At 39.0% G+C, this 25,699-nt stretch overlaps 1 protein-coding gene across 2 annotated transcripts; it reads left to right on the top strand.

Moving 5' to 3' along the window:
* Window positions 1–1,912: 1,912 nt before the first annotated feature.
* Window positions 1,913–25,323, top strand: il6st (interleukin 6 cytokine family signal transduce). Of its 2 annotated transcripts, none has more exons than XM_042395188.1 (16): window positions 1,913–2,297; window positions 2,849–2,927; window positions 6,333–6,635; window positions 7,490–7,634; window positions 9,513–9,670; window positions 9,842–9,996; window positions 10,725–10,887; window positions 13,416–13,498; window positions 15,108–15,360; window positions 16,443–16,613; window positions 18,283–18,384; window positions 18,807–18,953; window positions 19,093–19,233; window positions 21,077–21,173; window positions 21,593–21,674; window positions 23,292–25,323. In XM_042395188.1, exons 2-16 carry the CDS (start codon window positions 2,861–2,863, stop codon window positions 23,904–23,906), a joined length of 2,682 nt encoding a protein of 893 aa, XP_042251122.1. In that variant the 5' UTR covers window positions 1,913–2,297; window positions 2,849–2,860; the 3' UTR covers window positions 23,907–25,323. The 2 variants fall into 2 exon arrangements, with proteins under 2 accessions (XP_042251122.1, XP_042251121.1); XM_042395187.1 differs by lacking the exon at window positions 1,913–2,297 and adding an exon at window positions 2,305–2,470.
* Window positions 25,324–25,699: the final 376 nt, after the last annotated feature.

The following is a 25,699-nucleotide window of genomic DNA, read 5'->3' as shown; positions in this document are numbered from 1 at the left end:
GTTTGTCAGAGGGGATTCATTCATTGTACAGACCGATGACTTCCTATTGTGTTCACAGTCACTATCACAGCTAAATGAGTCTCTTAATGAGAATGGCCCACTGCTTGACCAGTAGGTTGTGGAGGTGATGTGAGATGTTTGTGCAACATGCTCCTGAACCAGTAATGAAAAGTAGCATTTAACTATATTCAGTCAAGTACCATTTTGAGGACCTTGGTCTTCACTTGAGTATTTCCATGTTATACTACTTTATACTTCCACTCCACTACATTTCAGAGGGAAATATTGTTCATTCTACTCCACTACACTAATTTGACAGCTATAGTTAGTTATAGTATAGTTATAGTTAGTTATAATTTAGATTTAGATTAGATTGAAATGGCCATTGTATTTTATATGTTTATTAATTCAGATCACTCATTAAAGATGTTTTCACTTTGATAAGGGTCTTTTTTGTTGATCAGTGTAAAAAAACACATTAAATCCCCTTTGGCACTGTATATCTTCATATATACAGTATAATCAATAAAACACTTTTACTTTTGATACTTAAAATAAATTTTGCAACTAATACTTTTGTACTTAAGTAAGATTTTGAATGCTTTGAATTTTGACTTTTACTGGTGAGGGAGTATTTTTATACTTTGGTATTCCTACTTTTACTGAAGTAACAAGTTTCAATACGTCTTTCACCACTGATAAAGAGGAAAGGTGAGAGGTGGGTCCCCTGCTGTGCACCTTTGCTGTTCACCACCTGCGCAAACACACAGCCGCACAAACTGTGCTCTGTCCTGCAGATAGTCAGTAATTCAGGACACAGTAGCAGCCTCTCTCAGCAGCAGGGCTGGATTGTATTGTTAACGATTTTTGGTTAAAGGATTTTGTTCCTTATGCTACATCGCTGGAACAACTTTCCCCAGTATTTGTTGGGACATGGTATGGTTATTGCCCCATAAATATATAAATCTATAAATTTTTATATAAATATAAATCTCAGAAGATATAAATTATTTAATATCTAGTGTTGTAAAGCTGGTAAAATCATTAAATGATACACATACCATTTGTGTCATTGGTTTGTATAACATTGTGCAGCCTTACCTAGTTTTCTTTTGTATCTTTCTCTCTGTTTGTGCAACTGTAATTGATTTAGGTATCTCTTGCTACATGTTGTGCGTCTTTATTTCATGCCTGGCTGCTCTCTCTTTGTTTGAGAATTAAAAAAAATCCTGGCTTGCTTGGGACACAAGTATTAGGCTAAGGTTAAAGGACCAGTGTGTAGGATTTAATGGCATTAAGCGGTGAGATAGCAGATTGCAACCAACTGAATACCCCTTGCATACTGAATTTTCATGCACACAGTCATGGGGAAAGAAGCGAGGATCGAGGAGCGAGGAGGGATCTCTGAGGAGCGAGCAGCCTTCACGGAAGTCTTTTACTGGCCAACACAGGCCAGCAGTTGCTGACAGCAGCTGATCTGACTGATCTGATACATCACTGCAGTTTCATACCGAAGTGGAGACAGATTACAGATTAAATTTAAGTATATCACTCCCAAATTGTATGCTTTATTTGTTTTCTGATTCATCATATAGTTAAAAGTCTGTTAATTGTCAGTCTGATCAACAAAAGAACCATAAACGACTTTCTTCATTTATTAGAAAGATTTTTCTTTTCATGATGTTATTTCCTCCATTATACTGTTTATTGCTGACAGACTCTTCCTGACTGTAATTTTATCCAGAATAAGAGTTAACACATCATTTATCGTCATTTCCGTTTAGTCACATGTGAGGCTGAACATTCCTGAGCGTCGGGTTTGATATGAGTTACATCATTTCCATTTTCCCTGAAAGATTTAGCCAAATACATATTTTCCAGTGTTAGAGGGACTAAGACGCAAGGAAAAGACGCGAGTGAGGGAAACGTGGATGCAATTTGACAGACTTGGAAGGCACCCATTGTGTTTCTGTCTTCTTCTCCTTCCTTGGGGTTATGCGCTATGCGCATGCGGTATGCGCGTGCATTCTTGTGAGCACGAAGGGCGGGTACATACTGGAAACAACAGCGATGAACGCGCATAGCCAGGACAGTCAAAATCGGAAACGTCCTATTCGTCGAAAGTGTTTGACAGATAGTTTCTCTGACAAATCACCAAACAGTATGTCTTCGCTGAGCATTAGATCCGATCCCTAAACTACCAGCTGCAGGGCAAACGCTCAATACAATACACGTAGGCCCATCAGTATGGTGTAAGATCGTCTAAGCATTGCGCAGCACTGCTTAAGCGTTGCGACGTAAGTTTCCCTTGACGGGAAGTGGGTGGTCTTACCACAGAATAACTAGCACGGACGTGATACATATGATCGGATTCACTTAACTCGTTTTGACAATTGTTAAGTTTTGGCATAAAGAAATATGGTATTGATCTTGTAAATCTTATACAGGGACTAAAATTGACGCCAGTTAGGTAAGTAATAACTTGCTTTTCATTGCGGAAACAATATGGCGTTGGCAGGGAAGGCAATGTGAGCTCGCATGCTTAATATTTAATAGGCAACACTGTTACCGTTCTGTAGCTACATTGTATTTAGCTATACACTACCAATAACTTTCCGTCTGTGCCTGTGCCTTTTAAGAACAAAGCTGCCATTAGCTGCCATTATAATAAATTCATGTTTCGAGTTAAGCATTTACCTAATGTTTACAGGACTGATAACATTATCACAGAAGCATTTTAAGATGCGATAAACAACAACTAACCTCAACGTTACGCTACTTGTTGAAACGTTTTTGATGTTTTAATGTTTTAGACAAAACTGAAATTATGTTTATTTTAATGTTCTAGCTGGTCATCATCATGGTGTCTGCGAGGGTGCTCCAGCTGTTGGTGTTAGCTTGCCTTGCCCCTGCTCTACCTGCTATAGGTGGGTAGTACTATTTTACATTTGAACCCTTGACAGTATTGTGGAGTATTCAGAGGACATATAAACACCAAACCCTATGTAACCCCAGTCTTTTCTGTATTGCAGTCTACATATTAAATGTCATATTTTCTGCTCCACTGGTGTGGATACTACACTATAAATACTTAACAATATTGTGCAGCAGATCCTTTCCTATGTTATTTTTTACATGACATTGCATTGTTAACACTATTATTATTAACAACAGTATTAGTTATACTTGTTTTTTCCTGCTATCACAAGTCAATATATCGGCTGTGAAAAAGATCTTTTGCCCTGCCTGCTCCTCAGAGGTACCCTGGTACATTCTAGAAAGCAGATTCTACAAACTTAACCTAAACCTGACCTTTGAGTTGACTAACTCAGAAATGGGAAACTCGGTTTTTGGTTCCAGAGCACTTGATCAGTGTTACTTTAACCAACTCTGAGTTTGTTCACTCTGAGTGAGTGTGTGCATGTGAACGAGTAAAAAAGCTATCATTAATGTTAGCTGTTTAGCAATGTTAATGCATGTGTATATGCATATATCTTTTAAAAATAAACAGCAGCATTGTTAGTTTGTTGTGGCTGAATTGCTGTTAAAACATGTTAGGCATCCTATACTTAAAAGCTCACTCTTAAATTACATTTAGTCCAGTTATTCAGCTGCACCACTGTTATACTCACTTAGAAATATTCACATAATCTCATAACATGATATTATAACTATGATAGGAATGTTCCATCAGTGTGACCAGTCATGAGAAATTGAGATGATAATTCATTGGTCAGTGTCTTATGTCTCTAACATTTCTTAGAGATTTATTTTGATTTAAACAGAGATTACCACAGTAATGTGCAGTAAATGTTTCAGTGCAGGAGAACTGTTCTGACAGGTTGACAGCTGCCTTATCAATGCGAACCAAGTCAGTGTCATAACAAAAACTTCCACTTGCAACAAAGACAAAAGATAGGTCAGATTTTATACTGAGCTGAATCCACAGTGTGTAATATGTGAATGTGAGGGCAGAGATTGTTGTTCAGAGAAATGGCTGACGCATGGAAAAGCGGTAATGTTAGCAAATTTAGTCCCTGGGTAACAAACTAATATCAAACCAGGATTTTGCTCTTACTTTCCCAATTTAAACCTCTGAAAATACTAGCAATTTTATATGCGCTTTGATATTCACTGTAACAGTGAGGAAATGAATCAGGTCATCTGACAGCTGCTTCAGGCTCTGCAGGTGGGCAGAGACAGAGAGATACTCAGGGTTTGTTGAAGAAAAACTGCCAGCAAGCAGGTTATGTTCACAGAGTAAGTTACCGCAGTAACCAATCCAGAGGTAACATGAACTTTCTAGAAATGAAAACTCAAGTTTCCCTCAACTTAGAGTTAAGAAATTCAGAGTTTTCACTAAACCTGTCTGGAACAGACCTGCTGTACAGTTTTCTTCTAAACAAACACAGTTGTGTTTACATCCGGTGTTTCTCACCAAAACACAATGTGTGTATCCTAGAGGCATGAGAAATGTGTTGAATGCATTCCTTCCTCATAAAATATTTGCAAAGCTGATTGTTTTTGAATGTTTTAAAAGGTCCTTTGTTTACATTCATGTTTTCTGGCTGCAGTTTTCTTCTTCTTGCCTTTGCAATCTTACTTGGTGTGTTACTGCCACCAACTGTCTATCAGTGGAACACCTTAAAACAGTTGCAGGATTGTGCAAGTCCCACTGGAAGCGAACAAATCATGCAAAACTGCCTCTGCCACTTCTGGCCATCACTACTCACAAGCTACTCACAAGTAGCTTGCTCATTAACAAACATTATGTACATGAGCACCTCACAATTTTCTCCTACAATAGACATGATGTTGTGCCAAGCAGCACTTCATTTAATTTGCATCTGTAATCTTGGAGTTAAGGGACATACAGGAGAGGAATCCCAGAAACCATAAGACCAGAAACAAGGAACTACATTTTCTTCTACAGACATTTGTCCACAGCTGGTAAAGACTAAACTTCCTGTCCCTCCACTGCATCAGTTTTGGTAAATGATGATGACAGAGTTTTCCTTCATTTGCATAAAGTACTTTTTTATTTTACCCCTCCATTATCTTGAGCCACTGGTCAATCCTACATTGAAAAAAAAAAAACGTTGGAAACTGAGCGTTCAGAGCAGACTGAAGCCAGTGCTTTTTGCTAACAGGGATTACTTCTACATACGTTTACCCCATTATTTGACACTTTGGCCATGTCATAATATGAACATCTGACATTGTAACATTATATGTACAGACGAGTGACAAATTAAAGGAAAAACTGGTACAGTCAGTCCAAAATCTTCCATAGGTGTTCAATTGGATTGAGATCTGGTGACTGCGAAGGCCATAGCACATGATTCACATCATTTTGATTCTCATCAAACCATTCAGTGACCCCTCGTGCCCTGTGAACTGGGGCATTGTCATCCTAGAGGAGACCACTCCCATCAGGATAGAAATGTTTCATCATAGGATGAAGGTGATCACTGAGAACAATTTTGTATTGATTTGCAGTGACCCTTCCCTCTAAGGGGACAAGTGGACCCAAACCATGCCAGCAAACTTCCCCCCACAGTACAACAGAGCCACCAGATCCCCTCACTGTAGGGGTCAAGCATTCAGACCTGGGCCGGTCTTTCCTTTAATTTGTCACCCTTTTGTGTATATATGTATATGACAGAAAATAAGGAAAAACATAATATGTCCCCTTTTAAGTTAAGAATCTACTGCGTGTTGCCATCAGCATCTCAGAAATTATTGCTGTTTTTTCATTGATGTGAGATTATTAATAAACCTTTTTCACACCTGTAGCTCCAGCCCGACTCCCAGCTTGCGATGAAGGGTACCTGTCTTGGTCTTGCTCTGTTCACTGTAGCCGTCTCCGAGCAAGCTATACCTTTCTGTATTTGTTTTTGTTTCGTGTATGTGCTATGCTTTTTCCATACTGCTTATAAGTTGTCAAATTGGCAAATGTAATTTGTGTTTTATTTACTTGCGGTGGTTTTCCTGAATGTGTTCCTTTGTTTGTGTTGGGTTTATTTGCTTGTGTTTGGTGAAGATGCAGTGTGTTGAGCTCTCTTGGCCATCAAACAACTCTTCTGAGTAGTGTGTTGTCTTCAAAAAAAGACACTGTGGATGACCGTAATGCACACTGCTTGTGGTGTGGTGGGAGTACAATCATGTCTTGTCATGTTCCTGTTGAGTTTTTGTTGATTGCAAAACTGTGGGAGGAACTGTGGGTTATGTGCTGCCTCAGCAGTTACAGTAATATGTTATATGACTTCGCTTTGGTTGAGTTTTATTCTAAACATTGAATTACAGTGTTGTCTTGGTTTGTTGGTCTTCAGGAACTGGCAACTATTTGGTGACAGCCCCACAAACTGAAGTGGTAGAGATTGGGAAGAACTTTACAGCTACATGCATGATCATCAACACAACTGAAGCTACAGCAGATGAACTCTACTGGACTCTGTCAGCAACTACTATACCCAAGGAACAGTACACAAAGATCAATGGATCAGCTCTTAATGTCACTATCCTTATCACCGGTGAAGAGCGTGAATGGTTACTGTGCCGCTGCAATGAAGTATCAACCTATGTTGCCCTGAACAAAGGCAAATTTATGCATGGGATCCTCCTTATAAAAGGCTGTAAGTTTTTGTCGTCAGATCTTAAAACTTACAGCTGTTTTCTAATCACATGTGTTTAATGTTTATAGGTTTAGTTAGAATTTCTGTCAGTCATGATCACATTGTACTATAGACCGTTTATTTAGAAGTGAAAATGAGGGAATCATTACACAAACAACATAATAATATGACAGTGGAAAAACATTGCACTGCACATTGGACAGTTTAGTATCTTCCCCTTCTGATTACGTGGTGGACAGAGTTTTGTGAAAATCTATAAGCTACAATGCTAATGTTGCTTGCAGTAGATCATCATGCTGCAGAGACTCAGACTTTTTGTTACAACCCCAGACAGGATCAGCCCAGCTGTACTCCACCATTACGCTGATAAATTGGCCCCCGTGTTCTCTAACACATTCAGCTTCTCCTTACGCCAGTCCTCCATTCCTCACTGCCTCAAAGAATCCATCATCATTCCCATGCCCAAGTATTTCAAAATCTCTTGCCTCACTTACTTTAGACCAATAGCCCTAACATCCATGGTCATGAAGTCATTCGAGCAGACCCTTACCAGTTTGCATACAGAGTCACCAGATCTTTTGATGGTACTGTTAATCTAGTCCATCACTATAAACTGCAACATCTGGAATCATGTAACACCTATGTCTGCATCCTCTTCATGGACTTTAGCTCCGTTTTTAAAACCATAAACCTAGTGAAACCTTTTCTTAAACTACTGGACATGAACAATGACCCCTGTATTCATCACTGGATCCATGTGGGATATGCAAGAGAGGGCCAGGGAAGGTCACATGCAGTTTTAAAAAAAGTTAATAAGATGTCTCTCTGTGTGTTGTTGTTTGTCCCAATGTCAGATCAACCGGAGAAGCCTGAGAATCTGTCTTGTGTGGCTGTCCAGAATGGATCGATGATCTCTGACATCATCAGCTGTGAGTGGGAACCAGGACGCCAAACCAGAGATGTCCCTACAATATACACACTGCATGTTAAAATCGGCACGTGAGTACCCCCTAGATTGTTATGCATCCCAGTCACATTTGTTTGAAAGTAACATTATAGCTAAATTTTGGCAACATTTCAGTTTCTGGTTCATTCCAGCATGGTGAAATCAACTAAAGCCTTTGATATTTTAAGTCAAACTGGCTATTTAAGTAGTTGAGAGAATGCATGGACTTGATAATTTGATGTTTGCTATGGCTTATCATTTGTTGTTTCTGACTTTGAATATATACATTTCTGTCAAGCCCCTTTCAGACATGCACTTCACTCTGTAAGCAGCCTGGCAATTCTAAGTGTCTGTTAAAGTCACACCAACAATCTGACTAGATTAGACATTGCAACATTTTCATAACTCTTCCCTGATTGACTCAAAGTGTAAATAAATATGTGGTCTACTTCTCTCACATTGTAATCTCTCCATCAGATGTCATCATGTGATCTGTATCTGGATATCTTATCTGCATCAGAAAAAACACGTTAATGCAGGTGTAAATGCAAGCAAATTGCAAACAGAATGTGACTGGATCAGCCAGACCACATCTGGAGGTTTATGTGAAGCTTATATAAGGGCTTCAGCAGACTGAGTTAGGGTCAGTTTATGGTTGGTCAGAACTGATTTGTACACAGTGTTGTCCGACCACATCAGAAATCAAATGCCTTTATAGTTGTTCCGAACAGCTACACTCAAAGGTGGAAGTCTGATTAGTGGGAGCTGTGTCCGGCCATTTATGTATACACACATTAGCCTATATAATCACATGCAGACCTGCATATACACACATACATACAGACGGGTGACAAATTAAAGGAAAAACTGGTCCAGGTCTGAATGCTTGACCCCTACAGTGAGGGGATCTGGTGGCTGTTATGCTGTGGGGGGCATTTTGCTGGCATGGTTTGGGTTCACTTGTCCCTTAAGAGGGAAGGGTCACTGCAAATCAATCCAAAGTTGTTCTGAGTGATCACCTTCATCCTATGATGAAACATTTCTATCCTGATGAGAATGATCTATCCCAGGATGACAATGCCCCAATTCACAGGATATGAGGGATCACTGAATGGTTTGATGAGTATCAAAATGATGTGAATCATGTGCTATGGCCTTCGCAGTCACCAGACCTCAATCCTACTGAAAACCTATTGGAGATTTTGAACTGATGTGTTAGACAGCACTCTCGATCACCATCATCACAACACCACATGAGGGAATATGTTTTTGAAGAATGGTGTTCATCAGCCTTGGCATTGATTCTACAAGTCTCTGGAACTCTTCTGGAGGGATGAACACCATTCTTCGGTCTGGGATCGGAGAGAATCACAGCATATGAATGAATATAGGAAGAGACGTAATGTGATGTCTTGTCTTTTTTTTTTGCTATGTGGTGCTGTTGAGCTAAAGGCAACAGTATCTATGTTATATTTAATAAGCAATCAGTCTTGGATGACAATTGTCAGTCAAGCCACAGATAAACAGTCATTCACCTGAAAAGTAAATTTTACCATCAATCACTGCTGTAGCCAGTGATACAACTGACACCACTCCTCTTTTCCTTGGCATTTTTTCAAGCTATCACTTTTGCTCCTCATCAACACATAGATGAACCAGCAGTGTCACAGAGTTCATGTCTGAGAGGGGCTCATGTTTGTCACTTATTCATGCCATGGCAGAGGTCAGAGCATTGGATTGAATGGTATTCTGTGAGCAAATAATGAGAAAGCTTTAAACTTGAAATGTGTAAAAAAAACAAAACAAAACGTAGTAAGTATTATGAAAAGTGAATAAGAAATTGTTTACATTAGAAGAATTCCAATTGTATGTATTGTTGGTGTAGGCCTTGCTGTTATTCCTGTAAATATATTTAAATCTTTTGTCAACAGTGCTCAGAGCCACTTAACTAGTACAACAGAAAAAAACAGTGCCCAAGTGCAGTTTGATGTTTTCCCCCATTATATGCCACTGGAGATCTGGGTGGAGGCAAAGAATAAACTGGGAACGGTGGAGTCTGAGCGTCTGCAAAAAGATGCCTGCTTCTTTGGTAAGTCAAATGTTGTATAAATGTATGAGTAAGGTTTGCACTGTGATCCAATCTGGTCTAAAACATTAGTCACAATGCTGGCTCTGCTGAAATGTGACTCCAGTGTGTTTATGCAATATGATTATCACCATCTCGCATGTTATTGACGGCCTGTTGTGTCTTTTGTTGCAGTTAAAACAAACCCTCCATCAGATGTCAAAGTCATTTCAGAGAAGAGTTTTCCCACCTCCCTGCTTATTAACTGGACTCATCCTATTGGGAAAGCATATTTGAAATTAACATATCAAATCAGATTCTGCCAAAGTGGATCTCAGAGTTGGATTTATGTAAGTATGTTTGTGTGTCACTCTACTGCTTGTGTGTATTTTTATCATATCAGGAAAAACAGAAGTGGAAGTAATGGTCTTAATGCTGGTGGTTCTATTTTTAAGTGGTTTTGTTAGTGAGCCAGCATTCACAAAAGCATGGCCATGGCACTGAAACACCTAAACTATGGCTACTAGCCATGTTATGATATACAGTATATCTGTGTTTGAAAAGTGAAAATGTCTGCTGTGTGAAATGATTATTTTTTATTAATTAACACAATCAGCTCAACAGAAATTGTTACAAACATTTAACAGAGATCAAGTTATGTTTATGAAAGTTTAAAATTAATAAAAATATTTATTTTACTAAATATTGTTATAATTAAAATCTTAAGGATTATAAATTCAAGGATTCAGTGTTTAGTACACTGCCAGTTATATCACACTGAAAGTGTTCACGACTTGAATGTGCTCGGCAACACTGTTGAGAATAAAGGTGAGCAGGTGGGTCACAGTCAGATGGTTGATGGATGACAGATCCATTTGTTCAATAATATTGGTATTTAGTCACAATTAATTACAGTGTTATGTCTGTAAATAGAAAGAGTGAATGAATAATGAGGAAATATTATACACAAATAAATAATGATTCATCATCCCTTGAGGTAAACTAGACTGCTGAGACTCAGCTATATTCTCTAGTTGCTGTTTGTCTTTTTTAATTATTAGTTGAAAAAATCCTTTAGGTACCTCGTGTGGACACTGCTAAGGACATACAGTCCTTCAGACTCCAGAACCTTCGACCACACACAGTCTATGTCACTCAGGTGCGCTGCAAAAATGAAAGAGAGGGCCAGGGTTACTGGAGCAACTGGAGTACCAACGCTACCAAGAGAACACCAGAGGACAGTGAGTATTATGGCTGCCAGTTCAAACTAGTTTAAATAATTTGACCTACAAATACAACATTGTGCCCTGTTTTTTCGTGGCAGTGCAATGACCAGTGCAAGCAGCACACGGACAGTGACAATTGTGGTGCCCAGTGCTGCATGTATGGTGAACTGCTGGGAGGCGAAGCGTAAATAGTCAGCGCAAAGCAAGTGGAATTTGTGGAAAATGAGTCTTACCAAACCACGCCTGTTTCTGGAGCAAAGTATCTCTGCTGCCACTTTGGTGATTTTATCAACAAGCGCAAACTAAATACTTTGTGTAAATGTGTTGCAATAACAGATTAATACTTGAATATAAGTTTTTTTTCAATTAAACACTCCAACCAGAATCCACACAGATAATAACGTTTAATGTGGTTAAAGCATTTGTATTGATCTATAAATGAATGTGGGTGATTCTTACAGTATCTATTGTCCACAGCTGCTTTATACTGTATGGGAAGCTTCTACTTCCATTCATAAAATCCCCGCAGCATCTGAAGGCAGCAGCACAGATATGTTGATAAATCTGCGGCCTCTGATTAGAGAAGTGCACCAGAGCGCAGTTCCATTATGCATGCTGCTACAGAATAACCACACACACACACACACACACACACACACCTCTACACACACCTGACTGGTTGATTATAACTTGATATCCTGTGTGTTTATGAAGGAGACATTGGGTTACCAGGGCTCATCAGCCTCTTTTCCAACTTTCTTTTTAACAAAAGTAACGTTTCATCTTTTATTTAATAATAATTACTAAAATATATGACCATTTACGAGGTGAGATACATTAAAATTATGGCTGAAATACTGTTGGTCCGATGCAATCATATTATCGGCTTCACCAAATATATATATGTTTATTTTTCATTACTATTGTTATAGTAACTAACTGATGAAAAAATTTACTGCATCTTTTGGCTGCAGATGTGTGATGATGTGTGTTAATGTTGTAGCGCCCTGAACCGTGCAGACATCTCCTGAAGAAAAGCTTTCTTTTTGTTGAGCTGTTATCACGCTCATCAATCCTGTGCACCATTTCCTCCTTTCCAACTTTGATTTTAGCAAATGTTTATGTCACATCAATTACGGTAAAATGTCATGATTTATAACGCATTATACAGTTAAGATATAGTAAATACAGTAGAATTAATCCTGAAATAGTATCAGATTGATGCAGTCATACTGCAAGCCTAAATGGTCTCACCATTATCTTTTTGTCATTTTGCCTTTATTTGTGATTTATTAGTGATGATAGAGATACAGAGAGGGGGGATAACATGCAGCAAATGTCCCCAGCTGGAATCAAACCAGAGGTGTTGCAATTATGTGTTTTGCTTCTTCAATCACTCTGCTATTGGATACCCCAACAATTTTGCTTATTTCTATTGTCATTGTTCAAATGAACTGTTAAAAACACACACACACGCACCATCTGCCTCTGCCTGCAGATTTGTGCTGCTATGTATTCACGTCATGACTTTCAGCACCTCCAGACAAAATGATCTCCTGAAGAAGCATCTTTCCATTTGTTGAGCTAACGTTGTCACACTTCACAGCGATTGGCCCAGCTGCTTCAGAGTTACAAGATAAGAGATGTGATAAGTTGAGAGCGCATTTATCAATCACCACACCCTGTGATTTATATTACACCCCACTCAGGACTTGTGCACTTTGCGCTGCTGCACATGCAGATAACAAAATAGCAGGTGTGCTTGGAGACACAAGATCTTGTGATCTTGAGAGTCCAGCTGCCTCGCAAGTTAAGATGGTGATAGACAGAGGGTTCATCCAAGCATCTGGCAAGTATTTTTTGAAAATGCCCGCCCTTTTCCAAACAGTTTCCAAGGACGACTTCTCAGATGATTCTGTGTAACAAACCGTCTGGCGTGTCAGGTTACGTTCAGAGTGTGCGGGTTGTCAAACACAATTTGTGCAAATGTTCATGCAACCTAATTGATTGCTCTCCGATACAACAGAATATTTAAGCTGCAGCTTTACAGTGGTGAAAAGACTTAATGGTCCTTTGCCCACTTGAATGTTGAGGAAAAGATTCATAAGATGTGATGTGATGATATTCCTTTTGTACTTTCGGTAAAAACTTTACTGTAAGGCTAGTATTTATAAGCACTTTATCAATGATAATTAATGAATGGTTCATGACACGCTGTTATATAGTTGCAAGCAGCTTTAAGTGTTTATTAATGAATTTGTCAACAACTATAACTCCTCTTATGGGAATTCATAATTGGGTGCTAATGTATAACCAGATAATAAATGACAGTTATAGTAACACACAGTTGTAATAATATAAAATATGTCTTCATAGGAGAAGTTATAATTGTTGACAAATACTGTAAATTAATAAACACTTAAAATGTCCTTATAGTTGCTCATAATTACACTTTAGTGTGTTGTAAACCATTTAAATGTTTATATACTGAAGCGAGTGTTACCCTAAAATATTTAGTTTCCTGTTCTTTTCCTTTTGCCTAGGACCAACAAGTAAACCGGATTTATGGAGAATCATTGCAGAGGATGATGGCATAAATAAACGACAAGTGCGGTTTATTTGTAAGGTAAATTCCCACATCACACTCAATGTGTCTTATTCAGTTTTTTTTGTCTTTCAAAAATGTTTATTGTATTTCCACATAATGTAAAATAACATACATGTTACACACATAACATAAAAGATACAAAAGTGGCATACTTAAACGAGACACATAAAGGCACTTTGAATACAATATGGCCAAGGCACGTTGGGCTGTCATGCTTGTAGATAGGATACTTAAATCATAATAATAAATGATCTGACGCTATACAATATAGTATTCACTTAAAACTCAAAGTAAAATAAAACAAAGAAAATTCACAATAAAACATGAATCAACAAAAACAATTACAGTTGAGAAAATGAATTATTCTTGCTTGGAAAGTGTGTAGAATCTCATGTTTTATCTAACTGCTTGTTATAAAAAAAATATTTGCTGCAGTGTCTAGGTTGGCTGCTGTTGGGGGGTTGTTTTTTTTTTTGCCTTTCCTTCTTTTCTTCTACTGTGTTATTTTATATTCACCAATAACTTATATTTATATATTCACTAATGATTTGTGCATACTGGACTCCACTCTTAATAAAATGTTTAAACAAGAAATACAGCAGATCCAGGACCTGTTTAGACTGGAAGAAGGTGAAATTAGGCTTAGCATTAATAATGCTGGAGCATTTTATATATTTGTTTTTATATTATCTTGTAAATCACTGGTACATCCAGAAACCTCTCGGCTTTATATCAGTTGTAACATTGTATATACGTGGAAACTCCACTACGATGACAGGAGTTCGGGCATGCATGCATAGTCAATGTCAGTGCATCTTTTTGTTGTTGGTTAGCGAATAACTCTAATTTGTAAAATGACGTCTGAAGACACTGCCTTTTCACTGTTCTTACACATGTTAAATACACAAGATAAAAAGTGCCCATCGGACAGGTTTAGAATTGTAGGAAGCTGTATATTTCACCTTCGATGCTAAGCTAGGAGTCTCCCCCTGCTTCATTCTCTGTACTGGGGACATAGAAATGATAGCGATGTTGATTTTCTCAGCTGACTCAGTGTTAGACAGCAAACAAACATGTTTTACAAATGTATTCATTTAAAGGCTGTTATTTTATATTGTCATTAAACAATTTCCTTGAGGAGATTAAAACTAACCTTATATTGCATATGCCTGCCTTAAAACTCCATTATTGTCTAACAAGTATTAAAAACATATGCATTGCATTTGGTGGCATATTCCTTCACTGTGATCACCAACCTAATGTAGAGCTACTGTCAGAGATCAAAGATGTTTCAGAATAAACTCCACTCACTGTGTTGATTGAATGGCTCGTGTATATTTTAATTCAAAGTATGAACGATGGGGTTCTGTGTAACAAAGAAATGAGCAATTTCAAGTTGTAGCTAAGGCCAGTTCTATCCTTTTTAAAGTAGATTTTATCTTCATTACAATGGCTGAATACGTAGATGTTTTACAAAGCACATCATGATGTTACCCAAATGGTGTCTTCTAAAAAAATGGCTTTTTTGCAGTTAAGTCAGTTGTTTTTCTGTGCAACACTTAGTAATGTTATACTTTCTGAGTTGATGCTGAAACGTAACATACAGTTTGTAACTTTGCCCTGCCAGGATCCTGTGCTTGCCAATGGGAGGATAACAAGATTCGACATAAAGATTCAAACCCCAAAAGATAAAGTCAAGAATGATAGTATGGAGTGGGAGAGCATCCCAGTCAACACGTCAGAGGCAGACAGCAGCAAGATAACTACCCTTAAAGAGATTCACCTGGCTGACAAGGAAACTGTTAGAGTGCACGTCACTGCCATCAATTCTGTGGGGAAGTCTCCTGAGGCATTGTTAGGCATCCGTGAAAAAGCACATGGTACGTATTCATGGAGACTCTGAGCTACAGGCCAACAAAACACACCCTCAATGTATAAATTGCTGCATGTAAAGCAACACACCAGCAGGGAGGACGTGTTGCGGCTAGAGATGCACTGATATGGAATTTCACGGCTGATAACGTTAAACAATAACGGACATTTGTCAATTTGTTGCGGCTGATACTGATATGATAACCGTTGGATACCATAGACTACCTACACTACAACTACACTAAAGCCACGTTCTCCACTCTGCTACTCTTATTCTCCTTCACAACAGATGGAAGACAGAAGAAATCCCTGTTTGGTACCAGGTTTCATGTTGCTTCCCTTCTCAGCCAATGTAATTATCAGATATAATTATCATCTGAAATTCCTTTACCAGAACAATAACCGTTTTAACAATAACAATAATTTGATGTTTTTATTTATCGGCCAACAATATATCGATACATATCTTGCATCTCTAGCAGTAACACTACACAGCACTGTCATATGTCATATCTAGCACTAAAAGCAGTCATCGCCCCCCTTCTTTAACTACTTAAAGCAGTCTTTTTCTGTGGAAGAGGAGAATGTTATTGTTAGGATGTAACAATATGTGGACCTCAAGAAGCAGCAGTATATGCATACTGTAGACCTGGAGATGAGTAGTGTTGCAGGAACAATTGGCTTTTCAGGTGAGAAATTAATATGAACATATAACATAAAAGATTCCTGAATCCAGGTCAGTATTCAAAATTCACTTATCCTCTAAACTTGATTATTTGGAGTATTTTATGCCTTAATTATGAGGTAACAGAGCGATGGGGAATGACATGCAGCAAAGGTTCCCGGCTGGATGCAAATCCAGGGTGTTGTGATTTATGGTCTGCACCTTAACCTCTAGGCCATCGGGGTGCCCCACCTATTTAATCCACTTGGCAAGCATATCCAAATGTCCTTGTCACTGCTAACTCCACTGTTAACTTGTGGAGGGCTGCAGACGTGTGTGGGAATTGTTCACTTCCCTTCTTGGAGTATTGTTGGATTACTCTTCTGTATCATGTTTAAATTCAGAATTGAGATGTTTGTATTACAGAGCATGGCCCAGTGAAGGAGCTGAAGGTTTGGTCCCATGGGGGCCAGCTGTGGCTCGAATGGAAACCCCCCAACAGTACAGCTGTGTCAGAGTATGTGGTGGAGTGGGTCAGTGGTGATCAGTTTGACTGGCAGAGGGAAAACAAAAGCACCAGACACACTGCCATTAAAGGTAATTTCTTTCTCTTCCTCTAAGAATTAAGAAACAAAAGCATCTGTGTAGATTTTTGGCTGGACCGCTACAGCAGGGCAGGAAAGACACTCTGCAGTACATTTGGATTTTATAACTGAACTAATACCAGGACGCAAGCTTTTTATTTCTCTGATGTTTTCACATCACAAACGATGAACAACGCATTCAAACATGAGTCTTGCAGGTAAAACATACGACTCAAAAGCTGTTATATCAGTTTAGTGTGGGCAAGCTGCTCTGCAGGTGTGCTTGATTTGACAGTAACTGGACGGAGATAAGCCTCCTGAATTTGCACCCAAAATACTGTCAAAACTTTCTCACTGCAGCCTCCTTAACCAGGAAAGAGACAGAAAAAAGGCACGTAAAGGCATGAGGGAGTCAAAGCACAATTAGCGCACCCCAAATAATCACTGTGACAAAACACTCAATACGGGGTGAAAAACGAGAGACATCCACTGAGTGAAACAGATGAAAGAGCAGGGAGACTTAATAATAATTAGAATAGTTATAATTAAATAAAATTAGTTCTCTTTCAAATCAAACATCCCAAAGTATGAGTGGAAAGTATTGTTTTTGCAACTGCATTTATAACCTTTTTTTTACTCAAACATAGCTTAACTATGTCATGTGACATGCTACATCAGTAAATATTACTGGGACCTCTACAGAAAATTGCAGATGAACATTTAATATCCAGGAATTCACATTATAGACACTACCACTGACTATCCCTGATACAAACTAGCCACAATTTCACACATTGACCATACACGGTAGGTCCAGTCATATACTAGGTTTTGACCTAGTCTTGTTTGATAAGAGTTCAACTTGCCATTATAAAAGGATATTTCACCCAAAATCTGGCCTTTGAGAATGAACCACTAACCCTTGTAGATGTGTACAGTGGCTGTAAAAAGTAGTGCAGTTTGATTTTTAAAATTAACCGGTTAGTTACCAGTTAATGGGTGTTGGTCTATCAAAAGCAAAAATGGCCAGCAAGGTTAGGGTTATGCTTTTTTTTTTTTATTACTGCAGTGATAATACAGCACACCCTCATGGTAATGCAGTTAACTGCAGCTTAGAGGACCTCACAAGTGTGTGTGCAAGTTTCAGTTCCTTAACTACGTGTTTTGCTGTGCATTTCCAAATGCTGGCCATAGAATTTGGTGATGGTAGAATTGATGTTTTAATATATTTTCCTGTTGCTGTTCCAGTCAATTATTGGTTCCACTTAATTCTGTAAAGTATTAAAATCAATGAACAGAACCTTGTGAACTGCTTATGTTGTGTGATTCATCACAGCTGATATCAAGTCTACATTCATTGTCAACATGGTAATGCAGAGTAAGTGCTGATTGATAAAACTAAGCCTGCACTGTTATAACAAGAGAGTGAGCAGACATGTTTTGTCATGGTGGCAGCAATGCACTGCTGCAGGGGGGTTGTCCTAGACCTTTTAATTCTGTCTTTCAAAATCCACATGAATCCAGTGCAGCTGCTCTCCATGATAGAACTACAAACTTATTACTGCCACCTTTTAATACTACAGGGTACTTCTTACATTTCGGTGATACTTCACTTTACTGATACACAGTCAACAGGCTTTGCTGCAAACTAACATTTTATTCAACTCTTGATCTCGTTCTAGGCAAACTTGACAAGTTTGTTTGCTACAATTTATCTGTTTATCCAATATACTCTGGATGGACTGGGAGGCCAGCAAGTGTACAAGCCTTTCTGGAGCAAGGAGGTAAGTCAATATACTCATCAGTGACTTACTGAATTTTGAAGTCTTTTGAAGAATATTAAAACCAGCTCAAATTTGAATTATAAAAATACTATTTGCAGATGCAAACATTCTGGCTTTTTGCTCAGTATCATGTTGTCACCTAGCAGAACATCCACAGTCACTGCAGCAAAATTACTGTATATATAATGATCATTGTAGACTCAATTTATCACCCAAACAAGTCTGATCAATACCTCTCTCTAAGCTTTCATGTAGAGCAATTATTGTTGTAAATAACATTATAACATGTACATGAATACAATAAAACAACCGGTTCCACTGGAGATGTTACCTCAGTTCATCAGTATAGAGTCAGTCTATATTTGAATTCAGATAAGCTACAGATGTATGATTAGCATATTATCTTGCTGTTGTGATTGCAGCTCCATTGGAAGCCCCCTCTGTTACACTGAATGGTAAACTAGGACGTAACGAGGCTGAGCTGGTGTGGACGGAGATTCCCCAACACAGACGGCAAGGCTTCATCACAAACTACACAATATTCTATACAAGCGGGACTGAAACTTACAGTACGTACCTGTCACAGTGTGTCCTGAATATGCTTCACTTTTTACAGCTTTCTGTTTAGTGTTGACTGCAGGAATGGTTTTCCTGACAGTATCAGAATTGCCAGTCTTACTTGCTGATTTCTGTTTTGCTTATTTGAAGACGTAACAGTGCCAAGTAACGCAACATCATACACTCTGACGTCACTGTCTGGCAACACCAAATATGACACTTGGCTCATGGCTTCAACCATCGGTGGCTCAGTGAATAGCTCTAACCACTCATTTACCACTCTGAAATATGGTAAGTGTGACCTTTTCTACATGTCTAATTGTTCCAAAAATATCCCAGTCACTTTCTGCTCTCTAGACAGATGCTGGGTAGTGAAACAATATAATAAAACACACACAAATCCACAGCCAATGTTCAGTTTGGATTCGGACATCTGGCATTGTGACACTGCTTACCGACCAACCTACCTACCTACCTCCCTATGATACCTATGACAGAGTGTCAGAAAAATACATTTGAAAATAAATTCAATATCAGTTTAGAAAAAAATGCATAACATTATCAAAAAGCTGCAATAATTTTGAGAATCTAGTATATTATGTATTATATATTATAATGTTATCATAGTATTATGAGAAAAAATTGTAATATTACAGGACTTATTTTTTTATATGGTTTGGTTGTATTATCTCATAAAATAATCTACACATAAAACACTTGTCCACATATTCAACAGGAAAGCAAAAAACAAACAACAGCACGTGGACACGCAGGGACACAAAACAAACAGCACATAAAACAAAATGTTCTGCATAAGTTGAAGCATGACACAGGATAAAAAAGCTAGAAAGAGAGACAGAAATGCATAGCATCAACAATAATAACAATAACATCAGTAATAATAATAAAAACATGAATAATAATAGTAGCAGTTGGTGTCGAGCAGGACCAGATCGAGGTTCTACAGCTCCAGTGGCAGAAATACCTGTGAAATGAGAAAGCACAAAACTACAGGAGAGACTATATGCTGAGTTAGTAACATGTATTAATGGGGCATGATTGCAGATGGAGAGGGAAAGGAGGAGAGAGGAGCTCAGTGCATCTTGGGAAGTCCCCTGGCAGTCTAGACCTATAGCTGCATAACTAGGGGCTGATTCAAGGCGAGCCTGGGCTGGCCTGGCTTTTTGTAATGTTATGTAGGTGAAAAAAGTAGGGCTGTAGTCAACCAAAGAAAATCTTGATCGATTAAAATCGTACATAGTCTTCAACTAATCGATTAGTCTTGCATTTACTGCCAGACTGACAACTTACTACTGACCTTTTCCTCTGCCCCGCTCGCATCCACCGTCACTTCTCTGCCCCTCGCTCTTACCCACTCGCTACAAACATACTCCTCAACGGAGCTACGCTACCAATAGTTTCCCAGGCAACGACAGAGGTTGACTCACGTACCAGAACAGCGCTGCTCAGAGACTCCCAAACGCTATCGATTTCTGAATGAATATCCATTCATATCAAATATTAAAAAATATTTTTTTGGGCCTGGCGGGGGTTCTCGTTGTGTCATTATGGAGAAACACAGATTCAGTAAATTTTCATTACGTTCAGTAAACGTTGAGTAAAGTTAGACCCAGCAGTCTCCATTAGGTTGGGCGAGTTCAAAGTTGTGTTTTGAATACACCCCCGTTTTCACAGGTAATTTGTTAGTCTGTCCCTCCCGCCGCAGGAAATAATGGATTACTCCTGGAAAGCTGTTGATGTAGCACTTTTCTCCTTATGAAAATAACATGGTGATTATTCGACCAATGAGAATTTAGTCAGACGAGAGCATATCGACCAACTAATCGACCAGTCGACCAGCAGACTCCAGCCCTAGAAAAAAGGCAGTCCTTGAAATTTGTTTGATGTGGGATTTAAAGGACATATCGTGATCAAAGATAACTCCCAGATTCCTTATGTGGTGCTGGACTTTTGTCTGAGTTTAGTAGCAGAAAATTGCAGGTCATCCGGGTCTTAGAAACAACAGCTGAGCTGCTTTGATTGAAGGTTATATTTTCACTCAGTGTCTAGCTTAGCTTGTTGAATGCCTTGTAGAAATGTTGTCTTCTCTAAATGTCCTCTGTGTTTCCCTCAGCACCCGGAGAGATTGAGTTCATCGTGGTGGGAGTGAGCTTTGGCTTTCTGTTTTTCGTTATTATGACCATGCTGCTGTGTTTCTACCAAAAAGATGTGTAAGTTACACTTAAACACCTACAAATGTTGTTGCTCTCAGAACAGGGGTTGAAGCTCACCATGAATGTCTTTGAGGAGAGACTGACATAGGGTCCTCATTTGTACAAGTCACAGCATCATGTCCCTCACATCTTCTTACTCATCTTTGAGAGTGGCAATTAAAACGGCTGTAAATGCTTATGCCCTCAGATGTGGTGAGACAACACATGTGAACTAGTTGATTTTGAGCATTCACCTGGCCTTACGCCACAGGGCAGTCCACAGCTGGGACTGTTAACTACTGAAAGCCCCATTGTTCAGATACATTGTGAATGAAAGCATTTTCAAAGTTGTAACAGTGGTATTTTTAGCTTTGGACCCACAGGTTCTTTTTGTTGTTAAAGCAGATTTATAATCCTCAGTATTCACTCTCTTACAGGCTCAAGGAGAGCTGTTGGCCTCAGATCCCAAACCCCGGAGAGAGCACCATCGGCAACTGGTCTCCTGATTATCCTTTGAAAGTATGGAGCTTTTTGCACCAACACACATTAGAGTGATAACATGTACAATGTACAATACATATCGGCAGACTATAACAGCATAACCTGTAGAAGGTTTACTTGCAAAAAGCAGATTTCTTGACATTTTTGTATCTAGACAATTTGTACAGAGCTCCATTTATCCTGTTTTCCAGCTCCAGTCTGATTTTCATTACTGCAGCTGACCCAGTCACACCACCACACTGACCACTGCAACCTTACTCTCAATCACTCAGTAGATCAGCTGCAGCAGTTAAAAGAGTCTTGATCAGGGCACCTTCAGAGTGTGTGTTTAATACCTCTGTCCACTCAGGTCCACTGATTAAAGCCATGATTTCCTGGTTGATGAGCCTGTTGTTCTGACTTCTACTGGACAGGATTTAAACTGGCATGGAAATGATACATTTTAATGTTATATGATGCAATCCGTCAGTTTAAAACTTAAGAAAAAATCTAAACAATAGTTATGCACTGACGCCCACTGGCCAATTTTTAGAAGACCTTCTTTTCCCAAAAAATAACAGTGTGAATAATACACATTGGCCTCTAGCTTCACAACAGTAAAATGACAGCCAGTAGTGCCGTGGCAGTGTGTGTTTGATCCTAATGTGGGTATGTTATGAATCTGCCACACTGTTCAGATTTAATGCATCACTGTGAAGACAGATGACTGGCTGACAAATCTGGAGAACCTATGGCTGTCCCTTTGATATGATATTATTCTGATATCCTATGAGAAAAATGAACTCACTGTTGAGTAGCTACAACAGAACATACACTCAGTGTCCGGTTTATAAGCTACAACAGATGCAGTCTAATCCACCAGCCCAGTATTAAATCCTCCTTCATGAAGGTTCTAATGTTTGTTCTGTGTTGGAATTATTTCAGACAGCTGTTGATTCAACTTGATTGTCATTGCAGAGATGGTAGTGTGTGCGCTGCTGCTTAACGTTTTACTGAGAGATGTTTCCTTTATTTTGTCCAATACAGCCATTTATATCAATGAAGGTAGACCATATTTTAAGTCTCTAGAAATAGAAAAAAATATTGTAGGTAGGTAAAACTAAGTGAATCAATTCTAATGTTAATGCTTCATTACTTGTTGACAATGTTTACCACTTGTCTTTTTTTGTGTAATAATGCCCAGTAATAGAACTCCTCTCCTCCAAACCAACAATGAACTCATCTTACATACAAGTATTGTGTGTATATCCAAAGCCTGATATATTGTATTCCTCTGTGCCATAGACCTCCGTTTTTGTCCAAAAACTATTAAAAACATGTCAACAAGTCACAATGCTGCACTGGGTGACATGTTCCTTCACCCTGAAGACAGTGCTTATAGTTTGTATAGAAACGGCTTCAAAGAGTTATAACAGCAATGACATTTTCACTCTCAGGAGAGAAGTTACGGCAGACTGCTCATGCCTGGAAACGCGGTTCTGTTTACAGCTTTGCTAGCTTGTTGTGCTACATAACACAACCTCTTGACTATAGTTCTGTGAGAAATTTACAATGTGGTACAAACACTAGTAGTTTCAAAGCTTATTGTTTTCAGTCTGATTATAATGAGACTTCTCTTCAACTTGTCCTCTACAGGCAGAGACACCAAAGGAGAACTGTCTGTCTGGCATCAGTGTGCTTGATATGGATGTGTGTGATGGAAAGTCTGTATTTGAGGAGGAGAAGACCGGTCTGCCTCTGAAGAAGGACAAGTATCTCTCTGAGGAGCACAGCAGTGGCATCGGAGGCTCCTCCTGCATGTCTTCACCTCGCCAGAGTGTGTCTGACAGTGATGAGGGCGGTGACATTGCTGACACCACAGCCAGCACAGTTCAGTATTCCTCTGTGGTGGCTTCCAATGCTTACAAGGGTCAGAACCCGAGCTCCCAACCTCAGCAGGCCATTTTTTCGCGGTCTGAGTCCACTCAGCCCCTGCTGGACTCTGAGGAGAACCCAGACATGTTGGTGCAGGAGGGCAGCAGACAGTCCAAGCGTTTCCCACGACAGTCCTGCTTTACACAGTCTGCAGGGAACCAAGACAGCACCAACCTTGCTGACTTCAACCAGCTGGAGATGGAGCAGCAGGAGGTTCTGGAACCTCTGGACTTCTGTTCCCTGGAAGAGGACTCTGAGCAGATAACACCTACAGATGGACAGCCTGCACCAGGCTCCAGCTATATGCCTCAGCTGGGTGGCTACAGGCCACAGTAAAAACACAGACTTGTGTCATCCATGTGAATGGTGCTGTGCCTTTGTTATAGTCAAATGTTCATTTCAAGCCTTTGAGCAGTGAAGAAGACTGTTCAAGTTTTTCTTCAGCTCCTAACCAAGTATAAATAAATAGTCCAGGGTGCTTTGGGACATTACGTTAAAGCGCCAGCTTTGCACTCACATTGAAAAATACACAGCCATATCTTTATAGTACCATAATTCCCTAAACATGCTTTGAGCTACACAGTAAATGTCACATAATGCATTTCAAAATGTCTCTTTCTTCTTCTAAATATGACAAGTGTGAACACAGTTTCAGGAGTGATGGACGCTACAGTCAGCAGCCTCAGGATGATGTGTGTTTCTCTCCTGGCAGCCCAGTTTGACCAGCATCTTGCTGTAGCGCCCTCTTGTGGAGTGATGTTACAGTTTGTTACCAGGGCATTGTCATTTCTCACAAATGTTTTCAGCTCAAGTATATACACTGCATATGAATGTAATCAACTTAAGTTCACACTGACATGTACATACTGCTAATGAAGTGCCAATGCATGTTCAATAAAAAAAGTTTACTTTTACTGTCTTGGAAACAGAGGAAATGAAAAATCAAATGCATTTCTGTGTAATTTGTTTTTTTGTTTTTAATTAATGTGGCATAATTTAGTTCAAGGATCACCCCACTGTTAAATTTGTTTCATTTCAGCTGTAAAAGCAAAACTGATTCCATTTACTTTGTCAGAGTAAACAGACAACAGAAGACTTGTTTTCAGTCTTCCTACAATACCCAGCATTCACTGTGGATACTACAGTGCTTTCAGAGCAAGCATAGCTTTCTTCTCATCGTATAATGTTGAAACAAAATACTGAATGTACTGTCAGCCCCTCACTACAAACCCTTTAGCTTTACTCTAAATGCATGTCCAGCTGGTGATTATCTAGCCTTCCCGTGTTTTTGTAGTCAGCTCATTGAGACTGATTGAGCTGGTCCAGCTGTAACAAATCAATAGATTTCTGATATTTTCAGACATTGCGACATGCAGCTTTGAGTAATTATTGTGAAGAAACCTGACAATGTGATCAGTCACTGTGTGATCACTGTGATTTGGGTCAGACCTGATCTCAGCAGCAAAAACTCTTAATGTCTTGCTTAACTACTCTGACTTGAGGACTGCAGAGTTCTTCTGGCCAGAAACATCCATTGGATAAAGTAAGTGTCATGTTACATGAAAGACCAGGAGAAATGTCGACTGAATGTAGTGGTGTTAACTTTCTTCAAAGCACTAACTTTCAGTGTGAGCTGGGGAAGAGGTCAAGTATTTCATTACCTGCCAGTAATGGTTAAGGTTTTGTCTGTGTTGGAACGCTGTGAATAACAATGAAATGTCATTATAAAATATGAAATAAATGTTTTAACTAATATGTTGATGTCAGCTGGCATTCTTATGGTTAAGACATGTATAATTGACATTCTTCCACAAAAGTCTATGGAAGTCTATGAAAAAATAAAAAGGATAGATGCAATTTTAGACTTTACAAAAGTAAAAATACTCATGGTAATTTGACATTTTGAATAACCACAGATTCTAAGTCAAAATTTAGACTTTTTACTTCATACCTATTGATTGATATCTAATAAGTTTGACCACACAAGCATTTTTGCTTGTATTGTGTATAGCTTCTTGTCCTGACAGAAATGGACTTGGGAAGTGGGGATGTAGTCACCGTAACGTCAACCACATGGGTGGACTGCCATTTTGAAGCCTTGAGATTAGCGATTTGAGATTTGACTGCCA

This window comes from Thunnus maccoyii, chromosome 19, assembly GCF_910596095.1.
Source record: "Thunnus maccoyii chromosome 19, fThuMac1.1, whole genome shotgun sequence".
In the NCBI taxonomy this organism is placed as follows: Eukaryota; Metazoa; Chordata; class Actinopteri; order Scombriformes; family Scombridae; genus Thunnus; species Thunnus maccoyii.
This window is presented reverse-complemented; position numbering and strand designations above follow the sequence as displayed.

Excerpts from the sequence above, each read along its gene's own strand:
- il6st (XM_042395188.1), top strand. The coding sequence starts at position 2,861 with ATGGTGTCTGCGAGGGTGCTCCAGCTGTTGGTGTTAGCTTGCCTTGCC. Across the intron at positions 7,635-9,512 it reads CTGCATGTTAAAATCGGCAC|TGCTCAGAGCCACTTAACTA; the intron begins GTGAGTACCCCC and ends TTTTGTCAACAG. Across the intron at positions 13,499-15,107 it reads AAGTGCGGTTTATTTGTAAG|GATCCTGTGCTTGCCAATGG; the intron begins GTAAATTCCCAC and ends TTGCCCTGCCAG.